Source organism: Mustela nivalis, assembly GCF_964662115.1.
Source record: "Mustela nivalis genome assembly, chromosome: 7".
Taxonomy (NCBI): Eukaryota; Metazoa; Chordata; class Mammalia; order Carnivora; family Mustelidae; genus Mustela; species Mustela nivalis.
In genome coordinates, this window is record NC_139026.1 from 116803652 (window position 1) to 116819174 (window position 15523).

The 15523-nt window shown below is 34.9% G+C and overlaps 1 protein-coding gene across 3 annotated transcripts in view; it reads left to right on the forward strand.

Moving 5' to 3' along the window:
- CUL2 (cullin 2) overlaps window positions 1–15523 on the forward strand; it is a 103139-nt gene that overhangs the window by 48541 nt on the left and 39075 nt on the right. For all 3 annotated transcript variants that reach the window (XM_082739719.1, XM_082739720.1, XM_082739718.1), the window contains exon 6: window positions 4780–4862. In XM_082739719.1, the coding sequence (XP_082595845.1) occupies window positions 4780–4862 (83 nt within the window). The remainder of the gene's footprint in view (window positions 1–4779; window positions 4863–15523) is intronic.

The following is a 15523-nucleotide window of genomic DNA, read 5'->3' on the forward strand; positions in this document are numbered from 1 at the left end:
TCATCATCAATCAATAAAGATGTGTTTATTGAGTAGTCACACACTGGTGATGCAGTGGTGAACAGGCAGAAGGTCTCAGTCCTCATGTACTTATCATGCCAGATAAGTACAGAAATTAATGTGAAATTGTGGTGAGTTAATGAAAGAAATAAACAGCTAAGATGTGGCATTAGTACAAATTTTACTTAGAATAATCCTGTTGGAAAGAAATTCGTCATTATCTTTTTTTAAAAGATTTTATTTATTTATTTATTTATTTGACAGAGAGAGAGAGAGAGACAGACAGACAGACACAGTGAGAGAGGGAACACAAGCAAGGGGAGTGGGAGAGGAAGGAGAAAACTTCTTGCTGAGCAGGGAACCCAATGTGGGGCTCGATCCCAGAACCCTGGGATCATGACCTGAGTTGAAGGCAGACCCTTAACGACTGAGCCACCCATGCACCCCTGTCATTGTCTTTTAGTAGACATTAAAATGTGCAGTACTGTTAACCAGATAGTCCCATATCTGGTAATCTGTACTGTGAAAATAATAATAATGGGGGAAAAAGTTTAAATACTTAGGAGTATTCCTTGTGGGGCACCTGGATGGCTCAGTTGGTTAAGCATCTGCCTTCAGGTCAGGTCATGATCCCAAGTTTCTGGGATCGAGCCCTGCATCTGCTCTCAGGGAGCCTGCTTCTCCCTCTCCCTCTACCTGCTGCTCCCCCTGCTTATGCTCACACACTTTCTCTTTCTGTCAAATAAATAAATAAATAAATAAAATCTTTTAAAAAAAAGTATTCCTTGCGATCATTGTTAATAATAAGGGTGACTAATGGATAGGCAGTCTAAATGTCTAATATCCAATAGTAAAAACCATACATAGGTGAATACGTACAGTACAATTTTGTTATGAAGGCAAAAAATAGTTCATAGGAACTTAATAAAGGCGAAAATATTTAATGAAAAAATTTGGACACAGTACATTAATAGGAATAAAACTATAAGGGAAAAAGGATGTAGAGTAACAGTTCAGTGGGAAATAATAATTGCTTTAGTTTGTAGGATTATAAGTGAATATTTTAATAATTGTCCCTTATCACCAACACTATCAAGCTCACTCTTCAGAGGAAATCACCATAAACAATGTCTTCCCTGAATTTTGCTTGTGCATTTATATATAAAAACTTATACTATGCATGTAATGGTTTAATTTTGTATTTTAAACATTAATGGTATCATATCCTATGTACCCTAATGATAGCATACCATATATCTTGCAACTTGTATTTCTTGCCTGTTTTGTTTTGTTTTTTGGTTATGTGTCTAGTTCTTTGCACATAAGTTTATTTTTCTGGGAGTTCAGTATTCTATAGTAGGGATATAGAATAATTTCTTAATCATTTATTAAACTATTTTTCTTAGTGTTCAGTTCTTTGTTGTAATAAACAATACTGCTGTGAATATCATTGTTCATTTATTCATTTATTAAATATATTTTTAATCCCTCTGTGTCCTAGGCACTTTTCTGTATGCTGAGAACACAGTAGTGAACAAAGTAGACACAAATCTTCATGCTTAAGGAGTTAACATTTATGTATAAATCTTTGTACATGAGCAGAAATTTTCTTAGAGTGAGTACCCAAAGTGGATTTTCTGGGTCCAAGCACACACTGAATTTTGATAGCCCCTCATTTTGCTTTCAAAAGGTTTCTTAGTTTGTTCTCCTACTGTAGCTATAACATCTCATTTTCTTTTGTATCACCTTTTTCCCTGTTTGCGCAATTTAAAAAACAAAAAATAAGGGAAAACTTGAAGAATGGACCCTGTGGGATGGCAGATGCTTTTACTTATTTGAAATGGAATTACCAATTGATCAGAATAAGGTTACCCCAGGGAAATAGAATAAAGAGGCTAAAACCAGACTAATAGCTGTATAGATGCAATTATGTTGGAAACAGAGGAGCAATCAATTTTTGATACAGGAATAATTTATACTCTTTATGGGAAAAATATATTGAAGTTCAAATATGAAAGGCAAAACATAAAAACTTTTGGAAGGAAATATAAGAGCACACACATCCCTGACATTAGGGTAAGGAGGTTCTTAAAAGACAAGAAAAATACAGACAATAAAGGAAAAGATTGATAACTTTGAGACATTAAAATATAATTTATTTTTACTCAAAAAAACACTGTAAAGGAACTCAAATCAAGTCACAAACTATGTCTGTAATATATAAAACTGTCAAGGGTTTAATTTCTATAATAGATGAAGAACTCCTAGTTTTTATTAAGAACAAGATAAATACAACTGAATGATGGGCAAAAGTGATGAATTGGCATTTCACAGAAAAAAACTAAGATGTACAATAAACGTATGAAAAGATACCCAGCCTCAAACAAGAAGATGCCAGTTAAAAACACAAGGATATACCAAAACAATTTATAAATTCATTGTAATCCCTATCAAAATACAAATAGCATTTTTCACAGAACTTGAATTTGTATGGAACCACTGAAGACCTGAAATAGCCTAATCTGTCCTGAGAAAGAAGAACAAAACTGAAGGTATTACAATTCTGGATGTCAAACTACCTCACAAGCTGTAGTAATCAAAACAGAATGTTACTAACACAGAAATAGACACATAGATCAGTGGAACAAGATAAAGTACCATGCATACAAACCCATGCTTTTATGGTCAGTTAATGTATGAGAAAGGAGGCTAGAATATGCAATGCAAAACAATCTATTCAGCAAATGGGGTTGGGAAAACTGCGCAACTACGTGCAAATGAATGGAACAACTCCTTTCCTATATCATACACAAAAATCAACTTAAAGTGGGTTAAAGATCTAAAAGTGAGACATGAAACCATAAAATGTCTAAAAGAAAATGTAGGTAGTATTCTTTAGGACATCATCCTTAGCAACATATTTATGAATGTATTTCCTCAGACAAGGGAAGCAAAAGCAATATTAAACTATTGGGACTACGCCAACATTAAAAAGCCTTTCCTCAGCAATGGAGACCATCAATAAAACAAGGCAACCCAGTGAATGGGAGAAAATATTTGCAAATGGCATCAAATAAGGGGTTAGTATCCAGAATATGTAAAGAATTTATACAATCAACATTAAAAAACCCAAATGATTGGATTAAGAAATGAGCCGAGGACCCGAATAGACATTTTTCTTTTTCCAAAGAAGAGATACAAATGACCAACAGACACGTGAAGAGATGCTCAAATCACTAATAATCAGGGAAATGCAAGTCAAAACCACAATGAGATATCACCTCACACTAGTCAGAATGGGTAGTAGTCAAAAGACAAGAAATAGCAAGTTTTGATGAGGATGTGGAAGGGAACCCTCATGGGCTGTTGGTGGGAATGTAAATTGATGGCCACTACTATGGAAAACAGAATGGATATTACTCAAAAAATGAAAAATAGAAATATCCTATAATGCAGTAATTCTACTACTGGGTATTTACTCAAAGAAAATGAAAACATGAATTTGTAAAAACATATGCACCCCTGTGTATATTGTACCAAATTATTTACATAATTTACAATATAAATTATGCAGGTAGCCCAGGTGTCCATTGATAGATGTATGAATAAAGAGGATGTAGTCTATATCTACAAAGGGATATTACTCAGCCATAGAAGAAACGAATCTTGTCATTTGCAACAACATGGATCTAGAGTATATAATGCCATGTTAAGTCAGAGAAAAAAACAAAAGCAAAAAAAAAAACCAGATTTAATTATAGGGAATGAACTAATGTTCATTCACTCCCCAGAGGGGGAAGTGGGTGAGGGGATGGGTGAAATAGGTTAAGGGTATTAAAAGTACATTTATCTTGATGAGCACTGAGTAATATTTAGAATTGTTGAATCACAATGTTGTACACCTGAAATTAGTGCTGTGTGTTAACTATACGGGACTTAAAATTTTAAAAAATTGTGGGGATATGTACACATTTGGTAGAATTATAGGCAAGGGAATGATTTTACATAATATTCTGGGTTGTGGGAACCTCTGAGGGGAAGGTAGGAGGACATTCAGAGCACTGGTAATAGGGAAGTTGTGTTTCTTAAACTGGGTTGTGAGTACAGGAATGTATTTTATTATTCTTTTAATTGACTTACCCTTTATGTTTGTATGAGAGGTTTTATAATTTTAAAAATCAGCCAACATGGGACGCCTGGGTGGCTCAGTTGGTTAGGCAGCTGCCTTCGGCTCAGGTCATCATGATCCCAGCGTCCTGGGATCAAGTCCCACGTTGGGCTCCTTGCTCGGCAGGGAGCCTGCTTCTCCCTCTGCCTCTGCCTGCCTCTCTGTCTGCCTGTGCTCGCTCTTGCTCTCTCCCTCTATCCCTGACCAAAAAAAAATCAGCCAACAGCCAAATTACTTTAACATAATTCCTTTGTTTCTCTTAATCTTAGCATTTTTACAACCTTTCCATAATATCAGGCATTTAACAATCAATAAATTATGATTTATAAAAATCAAATCAAGTATTTCTTTAAGATTTTCAGTTAATTCAGTTAAATTCAATTCAGATTCAGTTAGTTCAAACCTTAATTCTGTTTTTTGTACAAGTTTGATACTCATTTTTAGTTTAAATTAGAAATTTGTTTTTTATGTATATTCAATTTTCATTTGACTTTTGAAATACTAGTTTTAAATACTTGATGTGTCTTTTTGCTTTAAAAAGTCTTTCAACATTTTAGTAAATGTTAAAAACAAATGATAGGTAATTCATCCTTGATTATTTTTCCTGGCAGCTAGCATTGGATATGTGGAGAAAATTGATGGTTGAACCACTTCAGACCATCCTTATCCGAATGTTGCTCCGAGAAATAAAAAAGTGAGTACTGACATCTGTCTTCTTGAGTCAATTCTATTTTCCTATTTGAAACGGTTTTAAATAGTGTACACTTGCATGGCAGTTAACTAGACGCAGGCCTTGGTTTACTTAAAGAAGCCTCATTTTCCATCTTAATGCCAATATTTTAAAATTGTTTTATAATCTTTTTTTTTGACAGGTCTTTGGTCATTAGTCCAAAATGCTTAGTAAATAAGTAAGTCCCTGAAAGAAAGTGACATGTTATTTGTTGTTGAAGAAAGTGACATGTCCTTTGTTGTCGATCTACCTCTTAGATCTTCTAGGGCATAGCTGAATTATTTTGACATATTCTTTCAGTTTAACTCTTAATAAGGATAACCTATTTGGGAAAACAGTGTTAAATTAGTAACTTGCCTGTATGTGAGGTTTGTTTGTGGGAAAATGGCTTTGCATTCTATTCATGGCCTAGCATGGTGGACTCTTTACCTAATTTCTGTGTGAATAGAATTTAAGAGAGTAAGTTTTCCTGCAGAGTCCAGAATAGAACATCCTAAAAAGTTCTTACTGGACTTCACTTTTGGGTAATTAGAAGAACTAAAAGTCAGTCATACAGGTGTGTGTAAAATAAATGTCATTTTACTGGAACTGATGTTATAGGAGTTATCTAGACCAGTGAATTGCAGTATGATAATGGCCACTCCATCTGAAAATGCTTTCCTTAATACGAGTCTTTTATGTGAGGGAAAACAAGGAAATCATTGTTTTTTCTATGGGCTCCTCATAGGACATTAAAAAAACCAAACAAACAGAAACAAAAAACAAGCCACCAAAGAGGATAGGGGAATATTTTAAAATTTAATGTTAATACTAAATAGTAGAAAGTAGATGATAGCAATTAGTAACTTGGTTTTAAAAAACTGTTACTCGTCCTTTTAATGATTCCATTTTATCCAAAGATAGGGAGATGGAGAAAAAAGGATAGTGAAGCAGTAGGGTGGGACATTTTTTATTTTTCTCTTTTCTTTACTAAACCATAATTAACTGAAAGAACACTCCCAGTAATATTTGTAGGTTCTAATGTATTTATTTTGCTGTGAAGTAGTAACTTGTTTCTTGACTTGGAATTCAGCTATTTTACATTAAGTTTATTGAAAATACTGTTAAAATTTTCTAAATGCAGTTTTTTGAAATGTCTCTTTTAATATGTTTGATATGTATGATAATGGCCACTCCATCTGAAAATGCTTTCCTTAATACGAGTTTTTTATGTGAGGGAAAACAAGGAAATCATTGTTTTTTCTATGGGCTCCTCCCATAGAAAACCTAGTAAATTTGCCCAACCTAGTAAATTTTCTGAAGTGTGATTGTTAGTTTGTTAAAAATGAATTTGATGAAAAATGAAAGAAAATCTGTGTATGAAAAATAATAGAAGAGTAATAAAATAATAATAAAATTAAAGTTAAAAAATAATACAACAATACAGGATGTTCTGGAAAAGACAGATTATTTGATTAGAGATATTAGGACAACGTGTCTTAATTTCGTTGTTATAGTCAGCTTCCATGAAAGTATTATTTGAATGCCCTACTAATATTTTATTTATTTTTCTTGTATACTCTATTAAGTAGGTATTACCCCACATTTTACAGCTAAGGAAACTAAGGCATAACAATAACAACAATAATAATAAAATATGGGAGCTATGTGTCAAGAAGTGTTCTAAAAGCTTTACCTGCATTATCCTATTTGATCCTTACAACTCTGGGATGTTGGTGCTACTTCCATTACCATTTTACAAATGAAGATGTCGGTGGTGCCCTAACAAAGCTAATTTGACTCCAGCCCCATCTTCTTACTTCCAGGGATTCAAATATGGCTTCAGCTAATTCTAAAGTGTCTGTTAGTTTTTTCTTTCTTAAATTTTTAAATTATTTTTTTTTATTTATTTTTTAAAAGATTTTATTTATTTGACAGAGAGAGAGAGTACAAGTATGCAGAGCAGCAGGCAGAAGGAGAGGGAGAAGCAGACTCTCCACCGAGCAGGGAGACCAATATGAGGCTCCATCACAGGACCCTGGGATCATGACCTGAGCCAAAGGCAGCTGCTTAACTGACTGAGCCACCCAGGCGCCCCTTTTTTTTTATTTCTTAAAGATTTTATTTATTTATTTGACAGAGAGAAACAGCAAGAGAGGGAACACAAGCAGGGGGACTGGGAGAGGGAGAAGCAGGCTTCTCCTTGAGCAGGGAGCTTGATGTGGGGCTTGATCCTAGGAATCTGGATCCATGACCTGAGTTGAAGGCAGATGCTTAATGACTGAGCCACCATGCACCCCTATGCCTGTCTTTTAAATTCACAGAACATTTCTTCCATTCCTAGTTCTAGTACTTTGGTTTTTATATACATTTTAGTTTTATAATGCTTTGAATATTCTAGTAATTTCACACATAGTTCTTTATTTGATCATAAGAAAGCAGGGCAGGTTTTATTTATAAGTAAATAAATTGAACTTCAATAAGTAGAAATGACTTGCTGAATTTGAAATAGCTAAGGAAAAAGATTCCATGTCTACAAACTTCCAATTTGGGTATTTTCACTGCATTGCTTTAGTATCTATTTATCCATTATCGTTAAAGATAATAAGGCTTATAACTTCCATTACACGGACAAGTGGTTCTGGTAGGTATTCCCCATTGGTAAAACTGGCTGACCCTTGTAATGATGGTGAATATTGTCATAGGCTCATTTTACAAATGGGGAAATTGAGGCTTGAAGAAAATAGTCAGCTTACTCAGGTCACATATCTAGTATATGGCTTAATGAGAATCAGAAGACCGGTTATTCTGGTCCTTGAGTTGTGGTCTTACCCATATATTACATATTCTTAGCAGTGGTTTGTTGAAGTTGCATCTCATTGCCACTGCTGCTAACAGAGAAGTATTTTACTATGTGTACCTACAACGTCTTTGTGGAAAGAGGTCCACCAAACTTACAGAATAAAATCTCGGATCTAGCAGAGCATATTACAAATTTGATTTCCTGTCAGTTCATTCACAATTTCCTTTCCCTGCTTTCATCCCTAGGTTGCTAGATATTCTCTACAAGTGTCTAAAGGGCATTACTGTGAACTTGTGGTTTCTCAAATCTGGCCACTGAAAATCAAGCTTACACAAAGGATGTTTAAAAGCATTATCTTTCGGGCGCCTGGGTGGCTCAGTGGGTTAAGCCGCTGCCTTCAGCTCAGGTCATGATCTCAGGGTCCTGAGATCGAGGCCCGCATCGGGCTCTCTGCTCAGCAGGGAGCCTGCTTCCCTCTCTCTCTCTCTCTGCCTGCCTCTGTCTACTTGTGATCTCTCTCCATCAAATAAATAAATAAAATCTTAAAAAAAAAAAAAAGCATTATCTTTCTACAAAAAAAAAATTATAAAAGTAAAATGTGTTGATTGTATACAATTAAAAATGTATAGAAGGTTAAAAAGAGGAATTAAAAGACTTTTACTTTTCCCTTGATGCCTTCAGTTCTGTTATTTGAAGCAAATCCCTATTAAGGATTTAAAGTATTTTCTAATAGAAATTATCTGTGCATTTAAGATTGTATATATGCACATATATATGTGTGTACATATATTTATATGGATGTGTGTATGTATATACACATATATTACATATAATATACACATATGTACATGCACTTAGGGAGTTTACGTAAATGTTAAGAATACTTAAAAATATTTTTTTCTTAAAAACTAGAACAGATTAGTGGTTGGTGTGAGACTATAATGTGGTAGTATGAGGGAGTTGTGTTATGGTTATAAAGTAGTTGTGTATCTTGAATATAGTGACAGTATTAGGTATGTGATAAAATTGCATAGAATTACATATATACAAACAAATGACTGTGTATAAAAAAACCAAATGATTGTGTATAAAAACTAAATAAGGTAAAAAATCTGAGTAAGGTCTATAGGTTGTATCCATGTTGATTTCCTGTGATTGATGTATCATAATCATGAAGGATGTTACCACTGGAGAAAACTGGATGAATGTTTTCAGGACCACTCTGTATTATGTTGGCAACTTCCTATGAATCTATAATTATTTCAGAATTTAAAAATATATTTTTAAAGTTTAATTGGCACATAAAATGTGAATATCCGTTTTCTTCCTTTTAGCTGAAACTTTTTTCTCTTCCCAAGTATCTACTGATGATAATTTATTATACCTAAATATTTGTTTACTTAACTATAGTGGTTTTTATTTATTTGTGTGTGCGTGTGTGTGGAATCTTTATGGTCCTTTAGGAAGATAATGCAAACTCTGGAGCCTCCCCACATAAAAATACTTAATATGTATATGCACTCAGAACTTTACATTCTTTTTGTACTTTTATTTATATTTTTGTAAAGATTTTATTTATTTGACAGAGCGAGAGCACAAGCGGGGGGAACAGTAGAGGGAGAGAGAGAAGCAGACTCCCCGCCAAGCAGGGAGCCCGATGTGGGGCTCAATCCCAGGACCTTGGGATTATGATCTGAGTCGAAGGCAGATGCTCAACCAGCTGAGCCACCCAGGCACCCTTTACATACTTTTTAGAAGGTTTATGGATTCCTAGGATCAGAAGAGCTGCTTTAGCATTTATATGGTAGACTCCTTTATCCCCAAGAGAATCATTTAGCAAATTATAATCTGAAATAAGTTTCTATGCTTAGTATTTGTTGAATCGGAAAAGTTTTTATTTATTCTGATTACAACTCAGCAGCAAAGCAGTCATGACTTTTTAGCATCCACTCTCTGTTGTATAATCATAAACAAAGACAAGTGACAAATGGAAAAAAATTTTTTTAACTTCATAGCTCCTGGTTTTTTGGGTTTTTTGTTTTTTAAATTCTTCCTACTTTAACCATTATTCTAACATCATGCCCTATTAGATACCAAAGTTTCCTACAAGTGTGGCTCCCTATCATGGTTCTTCTCTATTCCACTTGTTTGTTTGTCTGTCCTTGGGCCCACACCTCACTGTGTTTATTATTACAGCATAATAAATCTTGATATCTGGTAAGACAAATTTGCCCTCCATAAGCCAGAAGTGTTCTTGCTGTTAGTTGGTCCTTTACTCTTTCATATATAGGTTGTAATCATCTTTTTTTAAAGGTGATTATAAGTTACCTAGAAGAAATTTTCTGTAGGATTGAAATTCAGTTGAAGATATAAGTTAGTTTGGAGAGAATTTACATCTTTTTTTTTTTTTTTTTTAAGATTTTATTTATTTATTTGACAGGCAGAGATCACAAGTAGGCAGAGAGGCAGAGAGGAGGAAGCAGGCTCCCCGCTGAGCAGAGAGCCCTATGCGGGGCTCGATCCCAGGACCCTGGGATCATGACCCGAGCCAAAGGCAGAGGCTTAACCCACTGAGCCACTGAGGTGCCCCGAGAATTTACATCTTCATTAAATTTTCCTATTAAGTTATCCCTATTAAATCTTCCTATTACCTCCTAAATAGCTTTTTTTTTTTAAAGATTTTATTTATTTATTTGACAGAGATCACAAGTAGGCAGAGAGGCAGAGAGGAGGAAGCAGGCTCCCTACTGAGTGGAGAGCCCAATATGGGGCTTGATCCCAGGACCCTGGGATCATGACCTGAGCTGAAGGCAGAGGCTTTACCCCACTGAGCCACCCACCCACTCAGTTTTAGCCACTGAGCTAAAAACTTTTTAGCACCCCCTAAATAGTTTTTATATATTTGTAAAGATTCTTCATGCTTTTTGTTTGATTTCAAGATACTTCATATTCTCTGATACTGTTACAAAAAGTTTATCTGTATAATTAGCCATTCTATTTGTTTTCTGCTAGTGTATTGAAATACAACACTCAATATATAAATCTTATAGTCAGCCACCTTGTTAAATTCCATCGTTTCTAGCTTCATTTCCAAGAAAAAAAAAGGTGTCATTTCCAATAATTTGTGCTTATTTTTGTGCTTTCCATGTAAGCAGTCATAATCTGTTAATGATAGTTATATTTCTTGTGTGTGTGTGTGTGCATGTGTGTGTGTGTGCGTGCACATGCTTGCTGTGCACATACACACACCCCCAATGACCAGGACCTCCACAGCAGTGTTGAAGAGGGGTGATGGGTAATGAGCATCTTTGTCTCATTCCTAATTTTAAAGATTACACATGTAACATTTCCTCTTTTAAAATGATGCTTCCTCTGATATTTTTTATTAGATACTCTTTATCAGAATGATTAAATTAATTTGAATTTGGTATTGAGTTTTATAAAATGATTTCTATTTGTATTGAGCAGTCATTTTTTTTCTATTAATCTGTTAGAGTGGTGAGTTACATTTATGGATTTTTTAATATTAAACTATCCTCATATAACTAGAATAAAACCCAGGTTGGTGGTTGTTTATAATAACTTTTATAACATTTTTGCATTTGATTTGCTAAATAATATTTTATTTAGAATTTTGAATGTATATCCATGAATGGAATGAGCCTATAACTATTCTTTCTCATATGTCTTTGGGTTTGGTATCAGGCTCATCCTTGTAGGATGGATTGGGGCTGTTCCTCTTTTTCTTTTGAGGAAAAGAGCGTTTTAAGAGTTGTAACTGGGGGGATGCCTGGGTGACTCAGTTGGTTAAGCAGCTGCCTTCCGGCTCAGGTCAGGATTTCAGCGTCCTGGGATCGAGTCCCACATCGGGCTCCTTGCTCAGCAGGGAGCCTGCTTCTCCCTCTGCCTCTGCCTGCCATTATGTCTGCCTGTGCTCGCGCTCTCTCCCTCTCTCTCTCTGACAAATAAATAAATAAAATCTTAAAAAAAAAAAAGAGTTGTAACTGGGGTAATCTTTTTTAAAAATTTTCTTTAAATTAGTTAATTAACATACAGTGTATTATTAGTTTCAGAGGTAGGGTTCAGTGACTCATCAGTCTTATATATAACACCCAGCGCTCATTACATCACATGCCCTCTTTAATGACCATGGGGTGATCATTTTTTGGTGTTTAGTAAACTCCCTGCAAAACCATCTGGGTCTAGAGTTTCTTTGTAAGAAGAATTTTTTTTTTTCACATTTACAGATTAACCTTTGTCTTTGTTTTCTCTTACTGAAGTATAAGTGACATACTTTGTTATAATTGTTTCTGGTGTACAACATAGTGATCTGGCAATATTATACATCTGCTCACCACAAGTATAGTCACCATCTGTAACACCATCATATGTTATTAATATTATAGACTATATTTCCTATGCTGTACTTTTCATCTCTGTGACTTATTTATTTTACAACTGGAAGTTTATAGCTCATAATACCCTTCACCTATGCCCCCCAACCACATCCCTGCCAGTAGCCACCGGTTTGTTCTGGTTTTTTTTGTTGAGTCTGAGTCTGTTTTTTTGTTGTTGTTGTTAATTGCTTTGTTTTATAGATTATACGTCTAAGTGAAATCATGTGGCATTTGTCTTTTTCTGTTTGACTTATTTCACTTAGCATAATACCCTCTAGGTCCATCCGTGTTGTTGCAGATGACAAGATTTCATTCTTTTTTATGGCTGAGTAGTATCTATTATGTATGTTTACTGCATCTTTATCCATTCATTCTATCAGTAGATGCTTTGGTTGGTTCCCTCTTTGGGCTATAGTAAATAATGTTGCAGTAAATACAGGGGTGCATATATCTTTGTGAATTCATCTTTGCATTTTCTCTAGATAAGTATCCAGTAGTGAAATTACTGGATTATAGGATATTTCTCTTTTTCATTTTCTAAGTAACATCCATTCTGTTTTCTGCAGTGGCTGCCATCAATTTGCATTCCCATCAACAGCCCATAGGACTTCCACATCCTGACCAATGGTTGCTATTTTCTTGTCTTTTGGATACTAGCCATTCTGACTAGTGTGAGGTGATATCTCATTGTGGTTTTGATTTGCTTCTCCCTGATGATTAGTGATTTGAACATCTCTTTATGTGTCTGTTGGCCATTTGTATCTCTTTGGAAAAATGTCTATTCAGGTCCTCAGTCCATTTCTTAATTAAATTGTTTGGGTATTTTCTTTTATGTTGATTGTATAAATTCTTTATGTATTCTGGATATTAGCCCCTTTATTGGATATATCATTTGCAAATACTCCCATTCACTGGGTTGCCTTTTTTGTTTTATTTATGGTCTCCTTTGCTGTGTAAAAGCTTTTTATTTTGGTACAGTCCCAGTAGTTTATTATTGCTTTTGTTTCCCTTGCCTGAGGACATATCCATAAATCTGTTGCTAAGGCTGATCCTGCCAGTATTTTCTTCTAGGTGTTTTGTGGTTTTGGGTCTCACATTTAGATCTTTAATCCAGTCTGAGTTTATTTTTGTATATGGTGTAAGAAACTGATCCAGTTTCATTAATTTGCATATAGTTTTCCCAGCACCATTTATTGAAGAGACTGTCTTTTCCCCATTGTGTCTTCTAGCTTCCTTTGACATAGATTAATTGACCGTAGAAGTGTGGGCTCTTTATTGTGTTCTGTAGATCTATGTGTTTGTTTTGTGCCGGTACCATACTGTTTTGGTTTCTACTGCTTTTTAAAAAAATTTTATTTATTTATTTTAGAGAGAGAGTATGTGCAAGTGGGGGAAAGGGTAGAGGGAAAGGGAAATAACCAGACTCCCTGTTGAGTGGGGGGCCTGATGTGGGGCTCAATCCTAGGACCCTGAGATCATGACCTGAGTTGAAATCAAGAGTTGGACGCTTAACTGACTGAGCCACCCAGGCACCTTGAATACTGCAACTTTTTCGTTTATCTTGAAATCTGGGACTGTGATACCTTCAGCTTTGTTCTTTCTCAAGATTGCTTTGGCTATTCAAGGTCTTTTGTGGTTCCATACAAATTTTAGGATTATTTGTTCTGTAAAAAATGCTATTGGGGGGCGCCTGGGTGGCTCAGTGGGTTAAGCCGCTGCCTTCGGCTCAGGTCATGATCTCAGGGTCCTGGGATCGAGCCCCGCATCGGGCTGTCTGCTCAGCAGGGAGCCTGCTTCCCTCTCTCTCTCTGCCTGCCTCTCCATCTACTTGTGATTTCTCTCTGTCAAATAAATAAATAAAATCTTAAAAAAAAAAAAAAAGATTTGCTTTTAAAAAAAAAAATGCTATTGGTATTTTGCCATTAAATTGAATTGGTAGATTCCTTTGGGCAATATGGACATTTTAACAATAGTGATGTTTCTAATCCACAAGCATTTTTTGTGTCATTTTCAGCTCATCAATGTTTTATAGTTTTCAGAGTGTAGTAGGTCTTTCTCCTCCTTGTTTACATTATTCCTAGGCATTTTATTCTTTTTGGTACAGTTGTAAGTGGGATTTTAAAAAAATTTCTCTTTCTGTTCCTTTATTATTAGTATATAGAAACATTACATTTCTGTATATTAACTTTGTATCCAGCAAGCTTACTGAATTCATTTATTCTAATAGTTTGTGGTGGAGTCTTTAGTTTTTTTTTCTATATATAGTATCATGTCATATACAATAGTGATAGTTTTACTTCTTACCAATTTGGATGCCTTTTCTTTCTTTATTATGTTTGATTGCTACAGCTAGGACTTCCAGTACTATGCTGAATGAAAGTTGTAAGAGTGGACATTTTTGTCTTGTTCCTGATCTTAGAGGAAACACTTTCGCTTTCAGTTTTTCATCACTGAATATGGTATTAGCTGTTGGTTTTTCATATATGGCCTTTATTATACTGAGGTATGTTTCTCTAAACCCACTTTGTTGGGAGTTTTTATCATGAATGGATACTGTATTTTGTTGGATGCTTTTTCTGCATCTATTGAGATGATCAGATGGTTTTTTCTTTTCTCTTGTTATTGCAAGGTATCATTGATTTGTGAATACTGAACCGCTCATGCATCCCTGAAGTAAATCCCACTTGATTGTGGTGATTGTGGTGAATGACCCTTTTAATGCATTGTTGGATGTGGTTTGATAATATTTTTGTTGATGAAATTTGCATCTGTGTTCATCAGGGATATTGGCCTGTGGTTTTGTTTGCGTGCGTGCGTGCGTGTGTGCTTGTGTGTGTCTTGGTTTGATATCAGGGTAATGCTGGCTTTGTAGAATGAATTTGGAAGTTTCCCTCCTCTTCTAAGTTTCTTGGAATAGTTTGAGAAGGGTCAATATTAAGTCTTCTTTACATGTTTGATAGAATTCACCTATGAAGCCATCTAGTCCTGGGCTTTTTTTTGTTGGGAGTTTTTGATTACCTGTTCATTTTCAATACTAGTAAGCAGTGTGTTCAAATACTCTATTTCTTCCTGATTCAATTTTAGAAGATTACATGTTTCTGGAAATTTATCTATTTCTTCTAGGTTGTCCAGTTTGTGAGCATGTAATTATTATTAATAGTTTCTCATCCTTTGTATTTCTGTGAGGTGGGTTGTTATTTCTCCTCCTTCATTTCTGATTTTATTTATTTGAGTTCCTTTTTTTGTTTGTTTCTTGTTTTGGGTAAGTTTGTCTAAATGTTAGTCAGTTTTATCTTTGAAAGAACCAGCTCTTGGTTTCATCGTTTTCTTTCTTTCCTTTTTTAAGTCTTTAGTTCATTTGTTTCTGCTGTAATCATTATTATTTTCTTCTGTTAACATTAGGTTTTGTTTGTTCCTATTTTTCTAGTTCCTTTTGGTGTAAGGTT